The 26,926-nt window shown below is 45.7% G+C and overlaps 1 protein-coding gene across 1 annotated transcript in view; it reads left to right on the top strand.

The window, feature by feature from the left end:
• The first annotated feature begins 20,526 nt into the window (after window positions 1-20,526).
• Window positions 20,527-26,926, top strand: part of SORL1 (sortilin related receptor 1) — a 159,341-nt gene continuing 152,941 nt past the window's right edge. Inside the window, exon 1 of the mRNA XM_060104032.1 lies at window positions 20,527-20,802. Within this exon, the coding sequence (XP_059960015.1) occupies window positions 20,527-20,802 (276 nt within the window). The remainder of the gene's footprint in view (window positions 20,803-26,926) is intronic.

Raw genomic sequence — 26,926 nt, forward strand, 5'->3', positions numbered from 1 at the left:
ATCTCTCACAAGGGTTCTACCCTTGACCTAATCACCTTCATGACATAATCACCTCCTAAAGGCCTCATCTCCTAATATGGTCACACTGGGGATTAGGGTGCAATATATGAATTGCAACACACGTTCAGTCTGTAGCAACTATCTACAAGAAGTAGGACCTTAGTGCTTAAGCTTTCAGAGGGTGTCCCTGGTGGATATTCCCTTGAACCTCATTTTCTCTCTCTTTCTCTCTCATTTTTATTAGTCTTGACCCTTTGATGCTTTTCTCCTCTTCCTTCCTCATCCAATCCCCTTTTCTCCTGGATTCCACTACCTTCCCAGGAGCAGTAGTTAAATTTCAAGGCTTTTTTTGTATATAGAAAATTTCACATTGTCAGCCTTTACGGCTATGGGTGGTTTTACTTGTACACTCAGTAGCACTGCTCTGAAGCAAGGAGGGAAGGTTCCAGACTTAGGGTTCCCTGGCTTCCCCAGGAAAGGAAGCAGCTTAGCATCAGTTCTGAGGATGAGGGGTGAGAGCAGGAGGGCACCATTCCACACTGGGCTGTGGGTGCCTTCCTCCTGGAGCACCTGTAACCAAACACAGCTCATGGATTCAAGAACTAATTCAAGATAAAAATCTTCATCTGGTCTCACAAAGAAATGCATATTCACCTATTATCATAAATTTGACACTGGGAGAGCGATAACCCTGGCCTCATTTTATGACGAAAGCATTTACCCCTTTATTATCCTGAGTTATATCTTACTTTAATGGACCCAAATCCCAGAATAAGCAGACATTAAACAGCTCTGGGCCCAGACCACTCCTTCCAGACCACGTGTTCTGTTTCTGGGGCAGGTAAAGCTGAGAGGCTGGACTGGGAAGAAAAATGTCAGTTTCTCTACCATTGTGGCAAAAGATTATCTAAGATCTCCTTCAGGATTGTGAGGAATAAAATATTCAAGAAAACTGACTTAAAATCGCTTTTGACCCTAAGCTGACTTGATGCTTAAAATCAGAACTTGGGGAGTTCCCTGGTGGCCTAGTGGTTAGGATTCTGGGCTTTTACTGATGCGGCCCGGGTTCAATCCCTGGTTGGGGAACTGAGATACCGCAAGCCGCATGGCATGGCCAAAAAAAAAAAAAAAAAAAAAAAATCAGAACTTGAAACAACCATGCATGTGCTTAAGAAGGTTTTTGACTCCAAGAAAAATTTCAGGATGAAGTTAAACGGTTCTTTTCTATTTAAGCCTGGAGGAAAATCCAAAAGTAATTTGAGAAGAGACTGAGAATAATTAAAAGGCAGAGAGAAAGAAATCAGATTATACCTAGGTATTTGTATTTAAATGGTATTTATGTATTAACACCATATAGCTCTGAGCTATGTGCCAGGTACTGTTCTAAGCACTTTAAAAATATTCACTATTTAACCTTCAGAACAACCTGATGATGTCATTTACCTTAAGGTTAGCATGTCATTATTTTAACAACATTTTACTAATGGTAATAATTATCATCACTAGCATTTTTGAGTGCTCACTGTACTCATACCTTACATACATTATTTCAGTTAACTTTACAACAATAATAAGAAATAGGTACAATTTTTATGACTATTTTATGGGTTAAAAAACAAAACAGAGATGTTAAGTAACTTTCCAAAAGCCACACAGCTAATAGGTGGTAGATTTGAATATCTAACTTTAAAGGCTGTGTTCTAAATTACTGTACTATACCTATTAATACTCAGTTACTCTAACATTTTACTGTTTTCATACGGTCTTAGTTTCATATTCTCACATAATTGAGTTTAAAAAGCAAGCATATCTAACACTAATACATATTTAACAAGATTATTACCAAGTACTATCATCCATCTGAAGGCAGCTTATTCAAATTGGAGGCATAGTACGCAGGATAAAATGAAGAGCTTCTGAAAGTTCTCTTTGCAACAAGCCAAACTCATAAGGTTAGAGGATAAAATCATAGTCGGTATATAAACTTGCCTTGGGGACAGTTATTCTGATCTTCATTTCTATGCTGTCAGTTTGATAGACGTTGATTAAATATCAGGTTGATTGAACATCAGAAGTGTTCTGAGATGACACATGCAATTCGATATTTTAAGGAGAGTTTGATAAAGCTATGATTTACAAAGTGTGGAAAATTTGCAAGGAATAGTGCAGTATTCTGGGCTAATAACCATGGGGAAACTCTTATGTTCCCTAGGCTTGTATGGAAGAGAGCTGCCTGACAGGAGCTGGGACGAGGCTAATCCACAGCTACCTGGAGGGTAGGAAATTGGGGGAATAACTACGCTGACTGCCTTTCTTTACCACGCTATGATCTGCTGCCAGTGCTTCCGATTGGCCAAAGAAAACTGAGAGCCAGAGGGTCAGGGGTTCTGTTGACGTGGTCCATACTGCCAGGCTCTGGGAGCACAGAGCAGGGTGAGTAGGGATGGAGACTGACCTAAAGGTCAATGGGCCATATCCAGGAAATTGATAATGGCCCAATTCAGTGCATGTGATTTGTTAAAACTGAATTTCCTAGCATGCCAGATTAAGAACCACCTCCTGGATCTAGAGAATCTCTATTTGAGAGAGGATTACAGTAGTCAGAGTGACCAATGACTTAGGCTGGTACAGGGATCCACACTTTATCAAGTGTGGATCCCTGTACCAGCCTAAGTCATTGGTCACTCTGACTATTGTAATCCTCTCTCAATCCCCCTCTCTATCATTTAAATTCAAAAAGGCCTCTGAAGTTGGCTCTCCCATCTCAGAGGCACAGCACTGACTCCTGGCTGGAGCACCAAGAGCCTTTCATCCACACGGCTCAGAATAAAAGGGAGAAAAAATAGAAGGAAAGAGGATAAAATAAAATAAAATAAAGATAAAATAAAATAAAGTTATTAAAATAAAAAATAATTATTAAGAAAAAAATTTTTAAGTAAAAAACAAAACAAAACAAACTAGAGAATGGACTTGAGGACATGGGGAGGCGGAAGGTTAAGCTGGGACAAAGTGAGAGAGTGGCATGAACCTATATACACTACCAAACGTAAAATAGATAGCTAGTGGGAAGCAGCCGCGTAGCACAGGGAGATCAGCTCGGTGCTTTGTGACCACCTAGAGGGGTGGGATAGGGAGGGTGGGAGGGAGGGAGATGCAAGAGGGAAGAGATATGGGAACATATGTATATGTATAGCTGATTCACTTTGTTATAAAGCAGAAACGAACACACCATTGTAAAGCAATTATACTCCAATAAAGATGTAAAAAAAAAAAAAAAAGGCCTCTGACGCAAGTTGGATCAGCCCCCACCTTGGTCCGCTTCATGTCCTCCCCAGTCCGCTGGCACAATGAGGTGTAGAGCTCTGAAGGTCCCTCCAGTGAGCTCAAATGCTAGCTCGGTGTTCACACTTTGATCTGACCTCTGGGGTGGCCCCGTTTGTAGTTCTTGCCAAAGGCTTCCTAGGGAAATTTCACAATTGTGTCTGCTCAACAGATATCTGCCCTGAGGTAAGCTTGGAAAGGTTACAAACTTAAGCAACAACTAGAAAACCTGGCTCCTGTTCCCAGACTTGTGCAAAGCACATGTAGTTGCTGCACAGGCAACCAGAAGAGATGCTGGAAGTGGCGTATTTATTCAAGCTGTCGGGTGAGGGAAAGTGTCAACATGTTAGCCCAGCTCAGCTTCCTTTCTTGATCCTTACTTAGAAACCACCTGAGGCAAGTATTATACACGAATAGCTCATCCTTTTTTGCTTTAATGGTACCTGATCTCACATGGCTCACCCCCACCAGGATGCCCCACTCTAATGCTTGGCTCAGCTTTGCTTTCCTGGATGATACTCGATGCATGGTTCTTCCTCTCTGCTCTGGTCTCTATAAAAAGGTACAGTGGACCCTGGAACAATATGGGTTTGAATGGCACGGGTCCACTTAAAGGCAGATGTTTTTCAATAGCAAATACTATTGCCGCTGGTTGAATCAGCAGGTGCAAAACGTGGACTACGGGGGACCCTTGGGGATGGAGAGCTGACTCTAACTTATAGGAGGATTTTCGCTTGCTCAGAGGGTGGGCCTCCGAAACCTCGGTGTTACTCAAGGGTCAACTGTACTTGTCCCAAGTCTCATTTCTCACATTGGGTTGAAGAAAATGGGAAGAGATTAAAAGAGAAAATTAACCAACTATCTGTTGCTAAGTTAGCCATGTTGTTCTCAGTGTGGACTCTGCCCCATACTAGCTTTTTGATAATAACTTTAAAACCTCCCACTCCCCAGCTCAGTGGCTGAGACATTTTAGGTTTCAGTTCTGAGGACTGAGGTTAGGCTCTTGAGCAAGGAAGAGCCAGATTCTGGGTACACACAGCGCTCTTTTGAAAGCAAAGATTTCCCCCTACTACGGTCACATGCGCTCAAGAGAAGGAAGAGGTGAGGATGGAGAAATGAGTTCCTAGTAAGCACTGAATACATTTGACATGGTTTCTGTTTATTTAGACCAAGTGACCAAGGTGGAAAGACTATTGCAAAATGTCAACATAACATTGTTACGGTTTCCTGCTCCTGGTTCCCATGCCTACCAGAGTATTCCTGCATTTCCCTTGGCTAGACCATAGCTTCACGTTATGAGATCTACTCTATGGGCTACAGGGCTTCCACCTTGATGAGAATAAATCCATTTCTCCATCTCTTTAATGAACATTTGCTTCTGGTCTTATCACGTCCCCTCATCAGTCTCCTTTCATATGGCTCTAGACTACCCCGCTATAGAAACCTGACAAAACTCAGACAGATAGAATAGATAAAGAATAAAGTTCTTATTGCAGCAGTTTCTGCCTCCTTCTGCTTCCATTGAAATTATAAGTATAATGGAGCCTTCAGCTCATCTACTAATGATGCAACAAAAGTAGGGGGGCCTCAGATTACATAAAAGAAGGGCTCCCTGGCTGGAGACGTGAGAACAACTGGAACAAGAATGCTGTTGACTCCTCTTCCCAGATAACCTAAAAATAATGGGAAAGAAGATTGTCATTTGGGCTGGTTGAGGTACCTAGAGCCAGGAGACAGGGCAAAATGATCTTGGCACTTCTTTTCCCGGGACCCAGGAGAGCCTGATGATTAAGAGCACGGACTCTGGAGTCAAACATACCTGGAAATGAGACCCAGTTCTATCATTTACTAGCTGTGAAATCTTGGGCACATTACTTAACCTCTCTGCAGAGAGTTATAATGAGGATTAAATAAGATTAATGGATACAAAGTGTTTAGTATAGAATCTGGCACCAGAGAAGGTACTTCATAAACATTAGCTTCTGCATTTAGCCTTGAGTTGTATTCATCCTTTTCTTTCAAACCCCCATGCCCATGGCACCCATGTGGGCCCATTGCTGTGCAAGCACAGAGCTTATTTCCTTCATATCCAGCCCCAAAGCTACAAGTCTCTTATCAGTCAGCAGAGATTGTAGTTTCTGATCTAACATTGTCATGTAGTTCCCATAGAAAAGTGTCCCCAGGTCCTATTTTTTCATTCGTCTACCTCATGTAGAACCTCATGAAGATGCTACTGCTGGTGGCTTGACTATTTCTCTTCATTCAGGTCTTGAATTGCTTGTTCAAAGAGCTAGAATTGGAACTTCCCTGATGGCTCAGTGGTTAAGCATCCGCCTGCCAATGCTGGGGACACGGGTTCAAGCCCTGGTCTGGGAAGATCCCACATGCTGTGGAGCAGCTAAGCCCGTGCACCACAACTACTGAGCCTGCACTCTAGAGCCCATGAGCCACAACTCCTGAGCCCACGCACCACAACTCCTGAAGCCCGCAGGCCTAGAGCCCGTGCTCTGCAACAAGAGAAGCCACAACAATGAGAAGCCCGCACACCACATCGAAGAGTAGCCCCTGCTCACCGCAACTAGAGAGAGCCCACACGCAGCAACGAAGACCCAACACAGCCAAAAATTAATTAAAAATAAATACATAAATAAATGTATTTAAAAAAAAAGCTAGAATCTTTGAGCTGGGAGGAACCTTGGCATCGTTTAACCTGGGGTAAACTCTACGTTACAGGTAAACCTAGCATGGGCACAGAACTCAAACTGTGGGGAGTGGTCTTTACAGGGAAGTCTTACAGATGCGGTGACTTCTGCATAAAATCTTCAAGGAGAGGCAGAAGTTGATGAGAAATGGGGGTGGGGAGCATGTTTAACAAAGGAAGTGTGCAAACACCACAGGTTGTAAGATATAGGAAGATAGTATGGCTAAGGGCTTGGGTGTCAGGAGGGAAGAAAAGATAAGGCCAGATAGGGGAAGAGTTTCAGAAAAGAAAAAGGAACAAAAACATTTTAAAGTGCTTTAAAGTTTTTAGCAACATAAATTTCCTTATCTATGTTGACTGCTCGAAAATAGAAGACGAACGTAGGTACTGCCTTTTCCAAAATATATGATTAGTACGGTATCATGTATACCAAGGTCTTAAAAATCTGTGTTTATTTTTTCTTAAATGACTTAATCTGAACCCTCCACAATATCTCTGACAAGCATTTACTCTAGCTTGAATACTTCCAATACCGAGGAGCATGATACTGGGAGAGGCAACTAATTTCATCCTTTCATTTATTTAAATTCATTTTAAATTGAAGTATAATTACATACAGTAAAATGCACAGACCTTAAGTGTACAATTTGATGAGTCTGGACAAATATACCTGTGTTTCCAATGGCTAAATCAAAATGTAGAAAATTGCCATCACACAGAAAATTTCCCCATGATCCAACTACCCTCCCTCCCCCTCCCTCCCCCCTCCCTCCCCACACCCTCCCACAGGTAACCTCAATTCTTTTTTTAAATTTATTTATTTATTTATTTATGGCTGCGTTGGGTCTTCATTGCTGCACATGGGCTTTCTCTAGTTGCGGTGAGCAGAGGCTACTCTTCGTTGAGGTGCACTGGCTTCTCACTGTGGTGGCTTCTTTTATTGTGGAGCATGGGCTCTAGGCACACGGGCTTCAGTAGTTGTGGCGCACGGGCTTAGCTGCTCTGTGGTGTGTGGGATCTTCCCAGACCAGGGCTGGAACTCGTGTCCCCTGCATTGGCAGGCAGATTCTTAACCACTGTGCCACCAGGGAAGTCCTTTTATTTTTTCTCTTTGAAAACCTTTTATTTATTTATTTTTAGCCTGTGTGGCATGCAGTTTCTTAGTTCCCTGACCAGGGCTTGAACCCACGCCCCCCCCCCCCCCCACTGTGGGAGCATGGAGCCTTAACCATTGGACCACCAGTGAAGTCTGGTAACTACAGTTCTGATTTCCATTCCCATAGATGAGTTTTGCCTGTTCCTGGACTTCACATAAATGGAGTCATTCAGTGTATGTACTCTTTTTGTGTCTGGCTTTTTTCCTATAACATAATATTTTTGAGACTCATCTATGTTGCTGTGTGTATTAATAATTTATTCCTTTTTATTGCTGGACAATATCCCAGTGTACAAATATACATCAATTTGCTTATCCACTCTCCTACTGATGAACGCTTGCATTGTTTCCAAGGTCTGGCTATTAGAAATAAAGCCACAATTAACATTCTTACACAATTTTTTAGTAGGCATATGATTTCATTTCTTTTGGAATTCCTGGATCACGAGAGGTGAATATTTATAAGAAAATGCCAGTTTTCCAAAGTGGCTGCACCATTTTATCCTTTCACCATCAATGTACAAGAGATCCAGTTGCTCCACAGCCTCTCTAGCATTTGGTATTGTTAGAATTAAAAAATTTTACCCCTTCCAGTGGGTATGTAGTGATATCCCATTGTGGTTTTAATTTGCATTTCCCTGTTGAACAGTGATGCTCAGAAACTTTTTTATGTGCTTATTGGCCACACACACATTCTTTTTTGTGAAGCGTTAGTCCAAGTTTTTGCCCATTTAAAAATATTGTTTGTCTTCTTATTGTTGATTTATAGGAGTTCTTTGTATATTCTGTTTATGAGTCCTTTTTCAGAGACATCTCTCTGTCTGTAGCTTGCCTATTCACTTTATTAACAATGCTTTTTGATGATTAGAATTTTAATTTTAATAAACTACATGGAATCAATTTTTTCTTTTATTGTTATGTTTTTACATGGCCTAAGAAATCTTTGCCCACCCCAGTCTTTGCATATATATTCTCCCATATTTTCTTCTAGAAGGTTTATAGTTTAGTTTTTACATTTAGGTTTGTGATCCATCTCAAATGAATTTTTGTATATGATGTGAAGTAGGGGTTGAGGTTCATTGATTTCATATAAATATTGAATTAATCAAGTACCACTTAAAAATGATTTTTCCCCCACTGAATTGTCTTTGTCAGAAATCATTTGACTCTATGTGTATGATTCTGTTTCTAGATGCTCTATTTTTTCCCATCTATCTGTTTATCTATTTATGCCAGTACCACACTTTCTTAATTACTATAGCTTTACAGTAAGTGTTGAAATCATGTAGTATAAGTCCTTCAAATTTGTTCTTTTTCAAGATTGCTTTGACTGTTCTAGGTCCTTAATATTTCTATATAAAATTTACTATCAGCCCACCAGTACATTTCATTTTTTAATAACTCGATTGTTAGAAGTTCTATTTTTATTTGAACTTATCTTTCCTGGCTCTCCTGTAATATCTTAGTTCTGCTCTATAAAGAAATGTGAATATGGCTACTTCCTCTTTCACAGAGAAAGCAACATGGTGCTGGGGAGAAAGCTTCCCCTTTGGAGCCAGACATCCAGGGGTTTGAATCTTGACTCTGGTTGTATGTCTTCTGCAAGTAACTCAATGTCTCTGATCTTCATGCCTTTGTCAATGAAATGAAAATAATTCCCACTATCCAGGATTGCTTTGAGAATTTGAAAGAGTACATATAAAGCACTGAGCCCAGTTCAGGTCTTGGCACATAACAGACACTTAAAGGAAAATTTAAAGGTAGTGACTATTATTATAAATGCTTGAAGATGATGACTGAGCTGTTCCCCCTGCCAAATCTATCTTAGGTTAAATATCCCTAGTTCTTTAACTTTTTCATAAAATCTGGTTTCCAGACATTGCTCCCACAAGTTTTATTTGAAATATTAAAAAATCAGTAAGACAAGGGCATGAGCCAATCAGACTGGGCACAAGCCATTGGGCAGGATCAGGGTCAGGGAGGCCCCTGTGGACCACGCATTAACCTTTTAGTTAGTGGGTCCTAGGGGAAGTCCATGGTGTCCTGGGGGAGGGGGAGGGGGACTGGGATGGGAAGGGGCAGTGGAGGGGGCTGCTCAGGGGCTAGAGCAGTGACTATTTGCCAATAAATACGCAAACATTTTGATGTTTTTTAAAAGCAGGGTACCAGTACTGGAGCTTGCCTGCTGATTCTCAGCTGTGTTGTCTCCATTACTACTCTCTAATTTCGGAAGTGACTGTTGGTTGTTCCCCAGTATTGTTTTCCCCTTGGGAACAGAACCCCAGATTTGTAAGTGGACACAGGGATGCTCAAAATAGTGCCTCTACCTCTCAACATCCCTTGTGGGTGGGTGTGGCCATATAACTAAGTTCTGGCCAAGAGGACGTGAGCAGAAGCGATGTGTGCACTTTGGGTTTGAGCCCCTTCTCCTCCCCACTGTCTGGAAGGAGGATGTGCCTGGGAGCCATCGTGGATCATGCAGTTGAAGGAGGTACCCAGGGACGGCAGAGCAATGAGACAGAAGCAGCCTGAACACCTGGCAGTTTCGCCAAGCGAGGCTGAGATACCAGTTTAAGAGAGAGGAATACACTTTAGTCTTGTGTGAGCCACCATCAGTTGTGGGTCTGTGTGACAGGCAACTGAAATTTTGTCCCAGCTCATGCACTGATCCTGAGAACCTTGGACCTGCTACTTCCAACCTCAGCTTAGTTTCCCAACAGGGCCACTCTAGAGCCACATGTGAAAACTGGTCTCAATCTGTTTAGCTATGCCTAGTCATTAGCTTGTTTGATCCATAAGGGTAGCCACCAAGTTAGAGCAGGTACAGATTATTTACTCCCTGTTAGAGGCGGAATTGTGTCCACCCACCAATTTATATGTTGAAATCCTAACCCTCAACACCTTGGAAGGTAACTGTGTTTGGAGATAGGGTCTTTGAAGAGGTGATTATGTTACATGAGGCCTTTAGAGTGAGCCCTAATCCAATCTGACTGGTGTCCTTGTAAGAAGAGACAGAGACCCCAGGGGTGGCCATGCACAGAGGGATGACCATAACAGGACCCAGCGAGAGGATAGTCATCTGCAAGCCAGCGAGAGAGACCTCGGAAGAAACCCACCCTGCTGACACCTTGATTTGGCACTTCCAGTCTCCAGAACTGTGAGAGAGTACATTCCTGTTATTTCCGCCACCCTGTCTGTGGTATTTTGTTATGGCAGCCTTAGCAAACAAATACACTCCCCGTAACCTCACTGCCAGATTTTAACGACAGGAAATCTCACAACTGGTTCTGCCACGCACGCAGGCATTTGTTACTCATCTGTGAGTAACAGGGCACATTAAGAGACATCTCTTTTTAGGTACTCTCATCCCACTTTACTTGAATGTGCTTTACTAGACGTTGGTAACAGGCAACCAGAATCCTCAGACCAAGCACACAGGATGAGTCAGAGAACAAGAATCTGCCAGCTCTGAGGCTGGAGGACTTGTGATATTCTTACACCTGTTCACGCAGTGAATGGGTGTGTCTATAAAGTCTTTTGGAGGAGCCATATGTCTTAAATACTTCTGAATTCACTACCAGGAACCCATTTCGAATACTCATGAAGCTCATCAACAAGCCACTAATGAAAAAATATTTTTAACATTTGTTATGCTAATTAGTAAAAAAGAAAATCACGTGTATTGATTGAGAGTAGAATAACCAGAACACTTGTAATAGCCGCCTCTGGAGTGTGGGCTTTCTGATGAGTGCCTAGCCAGCCACCCCAGAGGCATGCATTCCTGATGAGGGCAAATGAGTAACCTAGGGCGCTGCCCAAATGACCCTGAATATCTTACTGTTCAGGCTGGAGACTCTTAAATAAACGACAGGCATGAGCATTCCCACAGAAGGAGAATCCGTGGTTCTAAAGGAAAAACATTCTCCTCGTGTGTATACTCCACACGAGGCTACAATACTCCTTCACTTCTGATACCAGATACATGGGTTTTCCACACACAGAGCAATTCCGTGACACCAGCTGGGTGTCCTACAATTTAACTCAATTTTGACACTACCTACCTGGAGATCCCATCAGATCCCCAGGTTCAGGGTTCAGACTGTCCTCCTCCACTTCAGATGCCAGTCCCACATCCAGGTGGTCACCCGTGCTTCTGACCAACTGGCTGTAGATTGGAGGTTCCCACAACCCCCTCCTCAAGTCTGGTTAATTTTGCTACACAAATGAAACAAATTGATTAATTGGCTCAGAGAACTCAGGAAAAACGTTTTACTTACTAGATTACCAGTTTATTACAAAAGGATATAACTCAGGAACAGGCCATGGAAGAGATGGTTAGGGCAATGCATGGGGAAAGGGCACGGAGATTTCATGTCCTCTTTAGGTACACCCACATCTCTACGTGTGCCCCAACTTAGAAGCTGCCTGAACCCCATCCTTCTGGGTTTTTCTGGAGGCTTCATTACACAGGCATGTTTGATTAAATCATTGGCCATCCACAGCTGATTTAACCTCCAGCACCTCTCCCCTCCCCAGAGATTGGGGCGGGGAGGTGGGATTGATAGTTCCAACCCTCTAATCTAGGTTGATTCCCCTGGAAAGCAGCCCCCAACCTTAGGGGTTTTCCAAAAGTCACCTTATAAACTCTGGTGCAGTTGAAGAGGGCTTGTTATGAATAACAAAAGACAACTTTATTGAGCCTATCATTTAGGAACAAGGGTTTTAGGAGCTCTGTGTTGGAAATGGGATGAAGACCACATATATCCTTCTTATTATCAATCACAATAGTTTACATCTGTCTCCTATTCTGTTGCTGATGGAAGCTTTTGCTTATTCATAGTTGCTCTATTGTCTGTAGTGACTTTTAACTACTTTAATATAAACAGTGTCATGTATGAGTGTATAAATTAACTTTAATCCCTGCCGGGGGGCATACAGTTAACATTTAAAGGGTCCTAGTCAGGAATCTACACCCTAAGTGAGGTCTGCATTTGAACCACCCTGGTCAGGAATCCACGCTGCAGAGGTGGCTGCCTCCACCCAGAACTTTCAACACAATGATCTCAATCTGAATCCGACAATGCAGGAATTAGCATAAGGGATACTAGGAATAATTTTTCATTGGTGAAATTGATGCTGCTTAAGAAACGTGGTTGTCTGGAATGGGCTTGAGTGGACAAGCTGTAAGAATCCAGCAAATGGCAGGCCAACTCCTCCAGAGCTGTGCTTACCAGGTGGCATTCATCTGGTCTCTTGTGCCTCTGCTTAATGGGAAACTCTGTTGACTGATTTGACCAGGAGTTTGGTGGATCCCTGGCCTCAGAACACTGCGACATCTTCCTAGGGTCCCTGTTTGCCTGCAAGGGGCATAGGGGGTGAGAGCAGGGCTCGTCCTGAGCCTCCAGAAACAGGCTGCAGTAAGGCCTCCATGCCTGTTTGCTAAGAAATGCTTGTGTGTATGGCTGAACTGGATGTGGGCCTTGCTTATATTGCCACATGTCCCTGGGTGGATGGGACACAGACAAACCTGAATAAAACCCTGACAATTGCTGAATGGCCAAACTGATTTAGCAGCAATCTCTCATCTGAATTTTCCATAATAACCATAGGTATCATTTAGTGAACAAGTTTTATGTACCATGAAACCTTGACATATACAATCTCACTTAATCCTTTAAACCTGCAGAGATAGGCAACTCATTTACAGATGAAGAAAGGTAGGTTCTGAGAAGGTACCTGAGAAGATCCAGCAGGTGCACAGCAGAGCTGGGGTATAAACCCAGGTGAGCTGCCTCCCTACTGTCTAAACTTAGGCCTCTAGTCTCTCCACACTGCTCCCACATCAACCTCTTGTTCCGTTTATATGATTAAATGATCTTGGCAAGATTAGACCATGAGGAGGATGAGGGACAGGGGGCCAGATCTGACTTTATTTTTTACTTTATTTTATTTTACTTTATTTTATTTATTTATTTTGGCTGTGCTGAGTCTTCACTGTGGTGCGCAGGCTTCTCTAGTTGTGGCACTTGGGCTCGGTAGTTGTGGTATGTGGGATCTTAGTTCCCTGACCAGGGATTGAACCTGGGCCCCTGCACTGGGAGTGTGGAGTCTTAACCATTAGACCACCAGGGAAGTCCCCCAGCTCTGACTTTATTGGGCAGAAAAAACTGAGGACACAGTGGGTGCCCCCCTGCTGGGAGGTGAATAAGGCAGATGGGGGAGCAGGAACCACACACGGTGCTTGGCAGACGGTGAAATATTCCATGGCGTCATTATCACAGAATAGCAGCCTTTTAGAATTAAGAATAGTCTTAATTTGCACTTCGTTGAGTTTTTCATTTACATAATGTTAGAATGCAGAGAAAATTCATACACAAAATCCACTGCTAATTTGGCATTGAAGTTCTTGTTGAAATAACCACTGAAAGGGAAAGGATTTTTCACTTAGCGCTCAGCTTAGGTGGCTGGACTAACTCTGGCATTGGGTCAAACCTCAGATGAGAACGTATTTGCCTCTATGAGTGGATGCATGGTATGATGCATATGGTATGCCTCCAAACCCTAATCACCATTTCAGTCATTTGGTGCGGAGGATTTAATAGAATTTGTTTAAGGGCTCTGAGAAAATGTATTCCTTTATCCAGGGCCTCATTAAAAGCGCTTGCAGTTTTAAGTCCAATGGGAGTGATCATTTTTACATGTGCTAACTCAGCTGATGACACCATGTAAAGTCTCCAGTGTGATGGATTTCGAGATGGCAGACAGTGAGAGGTATGGTCTGCGGTGCCCCACGAAGGATCCCACGTGTGATAAACAGGTGCCTCCCGGTAGCAGGAAGTATACAAAGCGGTGATTGTGGAGCATAGGTTCTGGTCCCGGTGAAACAGCTGCCCTTGCTGCACCACATCCGTAAATCCCCTGGACCACAGTCCTGACACAATTAGATGAGGCTTTCCTTGTTTTCTCTGACCTTTGCCTTCACGACCTCTGGCAGCGGGCACCACCCTACCTGTTTGCTCCCATACCCTCCCTTGCCATCATCCTCTTATTTTGAAGCTCTTCCTCATTCCCCTCAGGCACATAAAATAACCTCCTGTTTCCCCTGGACACAGCAATTTCAGCCTTCTCCCTCTCCACTCCCCACCTGCAGACACACACTAGAGACCACGGCTCCAAAGGTCTGGTTCTCTAGAAAGTTCTCCCCAGTTCACTCTCCCCAAATCCATCGATCGTCTTTGTTTTCAAAACCGAGCTCTTTCTCTTATTAAATGATAAACTGGGGCATGTGACCCATTTTAAGAGTTTATTTGAGCAAAATTTGATTCAAATCAGGCAGCGCCCAACTGGAAACGGTTAGGAGAGCTCCGTCCCAGGAGCCTGGAAAGACATATAGAGAAGGTGAGGAAGCAAAGAAAGGAAATTATTGACTGGCTATAGCCTAAAGCTTAGTCGGCTGTTTGTGATTGGTTGTCCTTAGGTTTCCATTTTTTAACCTCAAGGCATGTGCAGGCTTAGGCTTTCATCTAAGGTCACCAAAGCATTAGAGCCACTTCAGCCTAATGGCCTCCTTGTTTAATTAATTTTACGCTGTTTTCACACATTTCTGCTCTTTGTGTCTTTGCTTTCTGCAAGTTCCCTGGGAGTGGTGGCTGGATTTTTACAGACACTTATACCCTATTATCCCCATCCTTGGGCAGTAGGTAATGACAAGGTCATATGTATAACTAAGTCAAGGGAAGGACTGACTTCTCAGCTATGCTGACTCACCTGGTGCTGAGAGAACCACTTTCCAGTATCCTCAGCCATCTTTCCAGTATCCTTTGATGTGGACACTAGGATGGGAAATTGATCTCCCAAGAGACTTAATTCAAAATTGTTCTTCCTAAATAAATAAATAAAATCGAATAAAAAGCACACAGAATTGTTCTTCCGTACAGAGCCAGTTGTCAGTGGGTGTGTGTAGCAGGGGTGAGGGCAGTGCCACCTCTTCTCCACCCAGCTGTTCATTTCAACTCAGCAGGATATAATCTATTAAATGCAAGACTGGAGAATAGGTCAAAAGACGTGACTATAACCTAGAAAAGGAAGGTTAAGTACCAAGATGACTGCTGCAATGAAAGGTAGAACATTAACATCTCAAGAGAGGCGTGAATCAAGGTAGCAGGGCTTTGGAGTGATTGAGGGGAATCTGGGCAGGATCAAGAAGTGACTCTAGTTGAAGAGTGAGCAGTGACTGGGGTGGGGGGCATTTTTGTCTCATTTCGACTGGTGCAGGAAAATGGAAGGAGGGTTTCTGGGGATCCTATGTCCCTGTTAGAATGAGAGGTGGGCCAAAAGGCCAGACAGTCTGCCTTTTTCCCTAGTCAGGATGGCCCCGGGACCGCTTCAGGGCATCTGTTGAGCTAAAGCATCACACAATTAAACCGAGTCCTTTCCTATTGGCTCGGTGGTACCTCGGTTCTCCAGCACCTAAAGCTGTGCTCGCCCTGTTATTGTATTGCAGGGGCTCCAAGGGAAGGATACACGAGCCTTAGATATGTAATTATTCAGGGGTTTTCAAAGAATTTCCAGCTTTAGTTCCTCCCATTCACTCCAAACCCAGGAGGGTGAGTCCTATTCAGTATTCCTGCGGAAGAGGATAATTTCCCATTGTCTTCCGACTGGAGGGTTTGTCCTGGAGTCTACCTAACAATCAGGAAATTTCCAGGTTTTCGTTTCACACGCTTTGTGAGAAGGTTCTAAATGCTTTCTTCTTACAGAAGCTCAAGAAGTTGAGTTTCTGAGAGCTAGAGGCCAGAACTCGAGGGAAGCCTCTAAAACCTGCCCTCCTTCACAGGTCTTGAACCCAAAGCCTTCTTTTGAAAATTTGAAACCAAGTCCCTCATTCCATTTATCTCCCAGAAGAGCAGGGAAAACAGGATTTAACTCGTGAGCTCTGTAACATTACTCTCTACTTGAGCATCATGCCTCAGCTAGGCGCAGGTGGACAGTGTTAGTTTAGGGAGGGTTAAGGCAGGGCTGAGCTCTGCAAGAGGTGAGGACTTGGGCAGCTGTCTTCTCCTTTCGGTCCTGGTTCTCACTGCTCCACCCCACCCAGGACTTGAAACACCAGCCCTTCTCTCTTTCTAATGGAGATATCAGATGTGGTAGAAAAAGTCAGAGAACCTCGGTTTGAATGTAAACCTTACAAACTACGTGATTCTGGGCAAGTCCTTCCTTCTGAGCCTTAATTGTCAAAATCTGTAAAATGGGCTGTTGATAATGCCCGCTTTGGTCCCCTCTAAAGGGTTGCTGTGAGAGGAAATCCGTTAGACGATGCTGTTATAATGCAAATAGAAGTCACTGCTGTGTGAAAGTAAGTCACTACTATTTTCAGAACCTCCTCTTTGGATTTAATTTATTCAAGAGTGAGAATCTAAGCTACTTGTTCTATGTTCTGGGTGCATCTGTATTTTAAACCTCATCAGTTATCTTGGACTTTGCCTTAATTAGAGGCATTTTTAGCAAGAGCAGGAGAAAGTTATTTCTTTGGGGCTGCAGGGTATTTCTAGCTCACACCCTGGCTGGTGAGGTAAATGGTAGTTACTTGGCTAAAATGGTGTGGAAGAGGGAATAAATTTACCACTCTAAGCGTTGGCAGGGCCTTCCCTTTTCTGCTTTAGCGACTCAGAGGTCTGGTTGTAACTCAGGTTTGGCAGCTTTGGGAGAGAGAAGTGGTGGAGGGCAGATGGTGGTCAAGCTCTGAGATTCAAGCACATCTGCCCCTTGACCACTCCCCAACCCTCGAGGGTATAGGGTGTCTTGCCCTCCCTTCATTCATACACAGACGTTCCATAAATGTCACTGGGTACCCACTGTGTGCCAGGATCATACTGAGGACTGGGAGCACAGACTTTGAGCGAGTTGAACCTGGTTTTGCCCTCTTGCTGCTTGTATTTTAAGAGGAAAATGAGGTTGAATAAGTAACGTGACCAGAGAGAAAGTATCAAAGACTGCAGGGGACCTAGGGCGTTAGAGGAAGGTGGTGTAACCTAGGCTAGGTGCAGAGGGAGGTCTCTTGGAACCTGAAGGATGCATAGAATTTGGGCAGGCCAGGAGCTGGGCAGGGAGGGAGGGTGAGCAGACAGATGCCAGCATTAGGGAAGGCCAGGAAGGGAGAGAGAGAGAACAGAAGGAAGTCCAATTAGGCTTTTGGGATTTTTTTTCTGCCTTCTTTGTGACTGTCCTTGTTGCTATTTTAATTGTGACTCCATCTGGATAAAAATGTGGGACACTGGTAACCTCTGGGTGGTTTTTCCTTAGCTCCATCTCTAACTTTAGCTCAGGATGTCTTAGATGGGGCAAGAAGGACAGAAGAGGGCAGTTTAAAGTCTGACCCTAGGCTCAAGGCACTTTTTTTTTTAAATTAAATTTTTATTTTTGGCTTCATTGGGTCTTCCTTGCAGTGCACGGGCTTCTCATTGCAGTGGCTTCTCTTATTGTGGAGCACGGCGCGCGGGCTTCAGTAGTTGTGGCGAACAGGCTTAGTTGCTCCGTGGCATGTGGGATCTGCCCGGGCCAGGGCTCGAACCCGCGTCCCCTGCATTGGCGGGCGGATTCTTAACCACTGCGCCACCAGGGAAGCCCTCAAGACACTTTTTTACACAGTTGTAAGTCTAGTGTAAAATTCCCATGCATCTTGATTTTCCTCCTGATGTTTGGGCAGCATGAAGAACAAGGCCATGCAAGTTGGGGTGGAGGGGGAGGGGGATCCTGCCTTCTCTCCATCTACCTTCCCACCCCGATGTCGATATCGATGTTTTGGAGGCATGGAGGAAGTGGCAGCTTGTTTACAACCCAGATCTGGTTTTGAGGGTAGGAGGAACATCCTGCTCAATTGCACAATTCAGCCGTGGCCTGTGACTGCTCCCATCTCATGCCCAGGTCGGGGTCCTGAAGGGGTGGGGAATGGTCAGGGATGCAAAGTCTCTTTTTATTTCACATAGGAAGAAACTAATGCCCAGAGAGACCAGATGATCAAGGGCAAAAATCACACAGGAACTTAGTTACAGAGCAGGACTAGAATCCATGTCTCTAATGCCACCTGTGTACAATACATCTGTCTGGGGCCCTCACAATTTGCATGGTAATTTTATTTTACATACATTATCTCCTCTGGTTCTCTCAGCAGTTCCGTGTGATAGGCAGGAATTAAGATCCTTATTTTGCAGATGAGAAAACTGAAGCTCGGAGAGATTGTTTGGTTATGAGGCTCACACAGTCTCAGGGTTTGCTGATTATCCACCTTAGAACAGCTTGGAAAGTAGATAATGATTACAGAGGAGGGCTTTCAAGGAGTAAATTAACCATGTTTAAGCATTCTTGCCCGTTCTCCAGTATCCACGGTGCAAATCAAAATCAAAACCAGCAAGTAGCTGGTCCTGCCCTACAAATCCTTCCCCGCAAATGGCTGTCTGAACCTCAAGCCAGCAGTTTGTGTGGGAAAAGCAGCTCCCTATCTTCAAATCCACACTTAGGGGACACGTGTTTTCTGCTGGGACTCTGACAGTCGCTCTTGTAGAAAAGGTTCTCATTAAATATGTGTTGAAATAAACAATAATTGAACCATCTGCAGGGTGTTCTGACTCTAGCCATGTTCCCCTCATTTTCCCTTGGGGGTTAAATAGGGGTCCATGTGTCTTTGCTGCTGGTCTGGGGAGGCCACAGGGTGGTCCACACCTGGTAAGGTGATACTGACAAGGCAGTGCTGGTCCAGATGGGGAGGGGGACCTGGCAGTGGCTCAGTGGCTTTCCCAGAGGATAAGTGATTTGCTTAGTGGGGAGAACTGGGTGGTTCTATGATTTTGGTGAGATGGACAGAAAAGCTGGGGGAGAAAAGCAGGGGTGCGAGGAGGTAGGGGACTGCAGAACGCGACGCCATGTCCCCAGCAAGTCTGGCATGGGGTACGGGAGGGTGGTAGAAGGCTGGATTTAGGGAGGCAAGGAAAGGCTGTCTTTCCTTTGTCAGGTTGTCACCAGGGGTGGTGCTAGGTAGGGGAAGGGGGTGTGCTGAGCTAACTGGAGAGTCCTAGAGGGCAGGGGTAGGACGAGGAGCATTTTGGGGGCACTGAAATGACCGTCCCCTCCTCCCTGTAAACCAAGGGCTTGCATGCAACTCTAGAAGTAGTCTCTCCTTCAGCCCTGCTTCCTCTGTCTTATCAAAAACCAGGGTTTGAGTCCAGAGCACATTGAAACATAAAATGAAACAGAGGACAGGCCTTGGCTGCTCCCACAAACCTGCAGAAAAATATTGACCTTAGGTTTGCCTCTGCAGTTCCAACAGCAGTTTTATCTCCTTGTGTTTCAAAGAAGATCTGGATCTTCCAGCTGCATGGAGGGTTGATTTAAATTGCGTCCTCCCCACTCTTTGCGTGTCTGCCCCCACTACCCCCAGTGGCAAGCTTTACCCCCTTAGGAAGGGGACTTGCAGCAAGCAGGGTTGGCTGTGGGCTGAAGGGATTGGTGTGTGTGCCCTTTTTGGGGGTGAGGTAGGGTGGCTCAGTGCTCGTTCACCCAGGAGGGGGTCACAAGTAAGCCACTGTGCTGGGGCCATGCGTCCCGCGCGGGTATTCTGTGTGCAAGGAACCATTGTATAACTGTGTGATTGTTGAGGTGTGGCGAGCCCCTTGTCGGACGTGCCCTTGCTTTTACTGCCTCTGTGCCGGATGTATATTTACTGTGCTCCGGGCAGGGGCAGTTCAGCTCGATCAAGGGTAGTTTTGGTGCCCAGAGTTATTGAAACTGTGTGAGTTGCACCATGGGGGCGGGTTCATCTGGACTGTAACGTGCCCGCCGCGTTCTCGGAGCTAATTTTCTCTGGCTGTCCGCGCTCCCCCGGAGGTGGGGATGCGACAGGGGGCGGGCTAGGTGGTCGTGTGGCGGGACAGGGGGCTGTGCAGTCGGGAGAGGAGACCGGCCGCGGTTGAGGACGACCTCGACGCGACCCGGCAGAGGAGGCGAGAACTCCAGGGAGGACTGGCGAGCCCCACGCGACTCCCGGTTGCCGCAGGGCGCACGGGCGACGAGTAGCGCCTGCCAGGGGACCGGGCCGCGCGCCCGCTGCCTTGACTTCCCCATCCTCTCGCGGGGGAGGGGCCGCAGCGCAGAAAGTGCGCGAAGGGGCCGCGGCGGCGAGCCTCCCACGTGACGGGGCCGCGCCGAGCAGAGCGGGACCCGGCGGCGGCGGGCGCAGCAGGGCGGCCTGGAGCCCCGGGAGCGGCGCGCGCGGCCCCGGCCGGCCGGCGTCCCGGCCTCGCGCTGCACATTCTCTCCTGGCGGCGGCGCCACCTGCGGTCGCGTTCGCCCGAACATGGCGACACGGAGCAGCAGGAGGGAGTCGCGACTCCCCTTCCTCTTCATCCTGATAGCGCTGCTGCCGCCCGGGGCTCTCGGCGAGGTCTGGCCGCAGACGCTGCCCGGCGGCCGCGCGCCCGGGCCCCAGGATCGGGGCTTCCTCGTGGTGCGGGGCGACCCGCTCGAGCTGCGGCGTGGGGCGCGCGGGGCGCCCCGGGGGGCGGACGAGAAGCCGCTCCGGAGGAGACGGAGCGCTGCCCTGCAGCCCGAGCCTATCCAGGTGTACGGACAGGTGAGCGGTCGGCCCCCTCCTTCCCCCGGCTCTCTCCTCTCCCTGCGCCGCCTCACCCTCGCATCCATCCTTGGCTGTCGCCTCCCAGGTGCAGTCACCGCTTAGGACTTCCCGGCTGGCGTTTGTTTTTTTCCCCTCCTCACATAGGAGTACAACCGTCAGCACTTGAATCGCCTTGATCTTTCCTTCTTCTTGTCGATTTTAGCAAACGGATTCCAGAGCACTCGCGGGGTGCATTGCCTGTTTCCCCAGGGTGTGTGCCCACCGGTGGAGTTTCCGGCAGGTATCAGAGGGGTGCAGCTTCATTTTACGTGTGGATAAAAAACGGGCTTTCTTTCGTGTATCATCAGTTAGCAGCCGAGGCGAGCACCCTGCAGATGCAGTACATTTACCCAGAACAGTCAGAGGAGGGGCTTTCCACACTTACCGTTTTTTAACCACAATTAAGGTGGGCAAACCTGAAAGCTTACTTTCTGGGTATAGTCCAAGCAAGAGGGGTGTGAGAGAGAGAGAGAGAGAGAGAGAGAGAGAGAGAGTGTGTGTGTGTGTGTGTGTGTGTGTGTGTGTGTGTGAGGGCTGAATTTTTTTTTTATTTTGGACAGGAATATCCCTCATGACACTTGGGAATTTGAAAGACTGCAATAATTTGGTGGGCATTATTATTCAGTAAGTGATTTATTTCTATCTAGGCAATGGGTTTAATTAGATCATAAGGAACATGAATTTCACTTTTATGGCAGGACTTACTTCTGGCAATTACAAACCGAGTTTGTGGGTTAGTATCAGCGTTGGTAAAATTAATTTGTCCGTGTTATTGCCTCATGAGACTCGCAGTCCTATGGTTGAGACTGACATCAGCAAAACTGGAAGGTCGGTGGGGGAGAAAAAGTGGGAACAGTGGAGGTGGTCAATTACATGATTTCTAGAGTCAAAATATTCCCTTCAAAGTAGAAATTAAAGGACTAGTCTGAATTCTGCATCTCTTCACTGATTTTCCTTTAACCATTTCTTCAAGAAATACACAGAGTTAAATGTTCAGCCCTTGGAGCCAGGAAGAACGTTATAAACCATCTCCCCTATTGTGCCATTTTGTTGATGAAGCCACCAGAGCCGGGAAAGGTGAAGTGACTAGCCCAAGGTCACCTGGGGCAGGGTTGCCTGCCCTTTAGTTTTTGTCTGCATTGTCTCAGTGACCTTCGAGTGATCAAATAGTCGCCCTCTCTTTATACAGTGCTTCTTAAATAACTTTTTTCTAAAGTAAAATGTGCTGGTAAGAGAGGGGATAGGGATGGAGGTGAGAGGATGGGAGCATTTGCCTTCCATCCACCATCAGCTCCTGGGCAAGAGCGAGTGCCAGTGGGCATATAACTGCTGGTGGGCATGGGCTGCCGGAGCCTGCCTGTTTGGCTCCCTCGTGGGTCCAGATCCTTGTTCCCTTCCCCACCCCCATCTGAAACTTCTTTTTTGTATTGTTGAAAGAAGTCAGCAAGGTCCTTGCTCCCCGCAGGGATGCCAGCATCCTGATGGAGGGTGGGGGAGGGAGAAAGAGAGGCTCCCTTGTTCCTCGAGTCTTCCCCATCAGCCCAGCTCTGCTGTGGGCTTGAGTCAGCTTTCTGGGGGCTGGGAGTGGAGAGCCGCGGGAGATGATCCCTTCCGGAGCTCAGGTCCCTAACATCTATAGTTTGGGCTGCGGGAAGAGCTTCCTGGTCGCAAAAATATGCACACAGGTGCCATTTCTTCCTTGGGTTTGGTTTGTGAAAGCTCCTGGGGGTTTGGGGCCAGTTAAAGATGAACTGTGTTCTTCTTGGGAGTGACTAAGAAATGCTCGGCTTTTATATTTCTGAGCCAGATTGAGTTTGGTTCAGTGGAGGGTTGGAGAACTAGCCCTCGGACTCATACTGAGGAATTCCTACCAAGGGTGAGGACCGGAGCCGTGGTTTTCCTTCTCCGAGGCCTCCCCCCTGTGCCATTGTTCTTGGTTGCCTTGAAGTTAATAAAACTGGGATTAACTTGAATCTGTAAGGATTTGAGTTAGATAGAAGGAAGGACTTCCCGGTCCTGGGCTTTCTGCTACAAACACTGTCTGGTGCAGACCCTTTAGACTGCAAGCACAGGAATCAGTAACTGAAGGGGTTTGGTCTGTCCCTCTTGGAGCTCTGGAGGGCCGCCCAGCTATTTGGAACAATCTTTCTAGCAAAGATGCCCATTTGCCTCTGTTTTCCCTGGGACAGACCTGGTTTATACGTTATCCCTGATGGTTATGAAAAGTGCTGTGTTCACTCAAAAAAGTGTCAGGATGCAGACTATAAATTAGATGGCCATTCTGCTTCTAACCCTAAGCCAATTCCCACGTTATACTCCCCCCAATCTCTGCCCTTTAACTTTGAAATGTAAGGAATTACCATGTTTTTCCATAGTGTCACTTGAATTCTGTGTGATTCTATATAGGGATGGGGGTGCAGATAAGGGGGTGGGGAGAGTTTTCATCCCTGCTTTCAGAAAACTTAGAATTTAAGGAGGAGATAAAGCAGATGCAAATATACAGGCATGGAAATGTACCAGACAGGGACAAGGAAACATGGACGTGATACACCAGCCACAACTCTCCAGTGAGGTGTGAGGGGGTTGTTTGATATGGGAGGGCATGGGAGATGGAGTGATAAAGGGTCAGTGGGCTCAGACAGTCTGCAGCTTCTCGCTCTCTGACCTTTGAGTGAGGCTAAGAGGATGCCTGGCAGCACAGATTAGGGCTGGAAGCAGAAGCTGCCTGACGGAAGAAGCCCCAGGGGTGATGTTCAGGCCACCAGCTCCAGGGAGGGGAGCAGGAGGGCTTTTGCATCTGAGGAAGAACCTTGTGTTGCAGTCAGTGTCGGTTCTTTTTCTCTGGCTCTGCTAACCTATGGAGTAAACTAGGCTTAGTTGTGTCCCTTCTAAAACAGGCCAGATCCAGGAAGGGGGATTCCAGAATTCTTGTCACACTGGATTTCCTCCTGATTTTATGTCAGCTCCATGCCTCTGTGCCACCTGCTTTTCCCTCTGCCTCAGATGGTCTTTCCCTGTTTCTTTCTTTGCTTGCAAAACCCCTATTCCGTTTTTCAGCATCCAAGGAGCACCTCTTAGTATTCCCAGGCTCTGGTGGGAAGAGTTCTTTTGAGCTTGGTAACAGCACTGACTGCCTGGTGTTCTAATTGCTTGTTTAACTGTTTCATCTCCCTATTTGCTCCTTGAGGGCATGGATCAAGTCTCTTCTCTGTGTCCCTGGCACTTGGGAGGCCCTTAATGAATATTTGTGGACCAGCTGCCCACCTGGAAAGAGAAAGGCCTAGAGGGTAGGAAGCACATCCAAGTTATAGAAAAGGTATTTATAAGGAGGACTGTCATGAGCCCACAATGGAGAGTGGAAGTGAGTTGGCTCAGGATGTGGGTCGGGGAGCCCTAATTTTCCTGTGCTATTTTGGGGTTTATTTTGAATGAAGAGCTGGGATTCTATCGGACAGAATGCTCCCTTTTAGGGCTCTCATGGTATTGCTAATGGTATTGTTTTGGGGAAAAATCCTTTGGAATGAAGCGCAAAGCCTAACAGGATTTACAGGTTTATTTTCCTTCCAATGGGCTCTCTCTTCATAATTCCTGCTTTTTAGAGTCCAGGGAGTATTCAGTGTCCTGATTTGAGACTGAAAATAAAGTGTCTGTTACAGCACAAGGCCCCGAGACAAAGAGCCTCCTTTGGGGGTGGAAGACTGTGTAGCTTTAGATCTCTTTGGGGGTAGATTCTTGTATGATACACTTGCTTGGGAAAGAATTGGCTGGTTGATTCTGAAGTTAGGATGTTTGACCTGTATGCTTCCAAAAGATGAGAAGGCAAAAGCATTTGCGGTTTCAGGTTGACTTCTTCTGCATAGGTGAAGGGTTCCTTGGCGTTTTGGGTTGGCTTGATCAGGGGTGTGACCTTGAAAAACTTCCCGGTCTCACTTGGCATCTCTTCTTGGGCACAGTTCTTGGCTCGGTCTCTGGCCACTGTTTAATAGCTTGCCTGTCTTGGGGCATAGCAGGCGGAGGCTTTGAGAGGTGGAAGGGATGGGAGGAAAAGGGACAGGGAACAGGAGTGAGGAGATGGAGAATGAAAGGGATGAAATGGAAAGCCATCCAGTCCCTTTATTTAGCCTTCAGTAGGTAATGCATGTTTGCAAAACAATATTTGAACAGAAGAGTATGTAGTGAGAAGTAAATTTCTCTCCCTTACATGACCCCGTTCACCCAGTGTCCACGGTCATCAGTTTTTTGTATGTCCTTCCAAAAACATTCTACACATATGTAACGTATATGGACGTAAAATTTGAAACTTGAAATATCAGCAGCTTTCTATTATCCCCAGCCCCTGATATCATGAATAATGACATCAGCTCCGAAATATATTTATGGCATAATTACTGTCAGTAGGAAGGGAGCTACTTGAAGTGTCATAGTATAAAATAGATGGTTACTTTTCCTCCAGGCCAGGGTGGAAAATACCGGTCCACTTCAAGGATTCCGGCCAGCCAGGGCCAGGAGAGCAGCATTATGTAGCCCTCTTGTCACTTGGAAAGGTGCTGGAGGGCAGTTCCCTAGAGGTGTAGAGCCCAGGTTTGTGAGAACCTCAGAATACTGAGATCACGGATCTTGGCTTTAACTCACGTTCTTTTCGAAAATGTTTTGTTTAGATTCTGTAAAGTGGAGTCAATAGTATGCTTAATAAACTGCTTTGACACCTGGGACCCAGGAGGCAGATTCTTCACAGCAATGAACAACCCAAAGCAAACAGTGGCTGCTGTAGGAACATTTCATTGTCGTATTTTGGGCTGTTCCTCCTTAGAGATGATAGCCATCTTGGTAGTGTCATTGTTTAATCCGAGGGCCAGGGATGGATGGAGCCAAGCCTTGTACTGACCCCTGTAATGGACAGACACGGGAGCATGCAAATAATCTGGAGAGCAGGTAACCCCAAGAATAACCTATTTGCCTTTGCTGTGTATTTATTTAGTGTTGTTGTTGATGTTGTTGTTTTTAAGGATCAGTTTACCTTCCTAATTGAATTTTGCTTAGGTTAATATTAAAATGAGTTTGCATTCTTTGAGCAGCTGATATGCAAAATGACCGGCATACATGTGTTAGGGAAAGCCAGTTTGGAGTTTAACATTTTTGATAATAATTCAGATGTAGATAATTTGAGAGTTGACCACGTAGAAATATATTAAAACGAGGTATTATCGTAACCTTTCCTCCATTTTTTTTAGGTTCAGGTGTGATGGAACGTAAAGGAGAGCTCACTGCATTTTGGTTTGAATATTCATTAGTATTTCAGCAGAAGTGGTCTGGGCTGCAGGGCCGAGGCATCTTTGTCGAGCACAGAACCTTCCTGTGCATTCCCTAGGTATGCCAGAATCTGTTGGCACATGGCATATTCAGTCCAGCCATGTAAATGCAAAAATCAATTTCCCTCAGGTTAAAATGAGCTGCAGTTAATTTCGACCTAATTTACTGGTTTATCGACCTGTGAACCTTGGGTCTTCGAAGAAGTGGCACGGGCAGCCTTCTAGCATCCAAGTGGCTGATGATGCTGTAAATCAGAGAAGGTGGGTGGACTGCTGATTAAGATCAAGATTTGGGTTTCCTCCCGTATTATTGTGAGACCCTCAGCTTTTTATTGTAACGTGAGGAATGCTTTGAGCGTTTTGGTCTGGGTTCCATAAATATAAGACTTCATAAGTTACATGACTTTTGTAGTCATGACCACAACAGGGAGTTAAAAATAATTACAAAATTCTGTGATCCACTGCGTAATTGTTAATAATCATGGTAACATCCATGGTCATGTCACTGCTTCTGGCCAGGAGCTGGAAGGGTTTATCTTCCTGACCTCGTGTCAGGGCTTCTCTTCAACGGATCTTTCCGCCATGACGGAAATATTCTGGATCTGTGCAGGCCAGGGTGTCCGCTAGCCATCTGTGGCAGTTGAGGCTTGAAATGTGGCTGGTATGACCGAAGAATTGAATTTATTTTCCTTTCATTGAATTTTCATCGAGTTAAATTTAAGTTTAAATGCCCCCACGTGGCCCTTGGACAGCATAGCTTTAACCGGTTGTGT

Source organism: Mesoplodon densirostris, chromosome 7 (assembly GCF_025265405.1).
Source record: "Mesoplodon densirostris isolate mMesDen1 chromosome 7, mMesDen1 primary haplotype, whole genome shotgun sequence".
Lineage (NCBI taxonomy): Eukaryota > Metazoa > Chordata > Mammalia > Artiodactyla > Ziphiidae > Mesoplodon > Mesoplodon densirostris.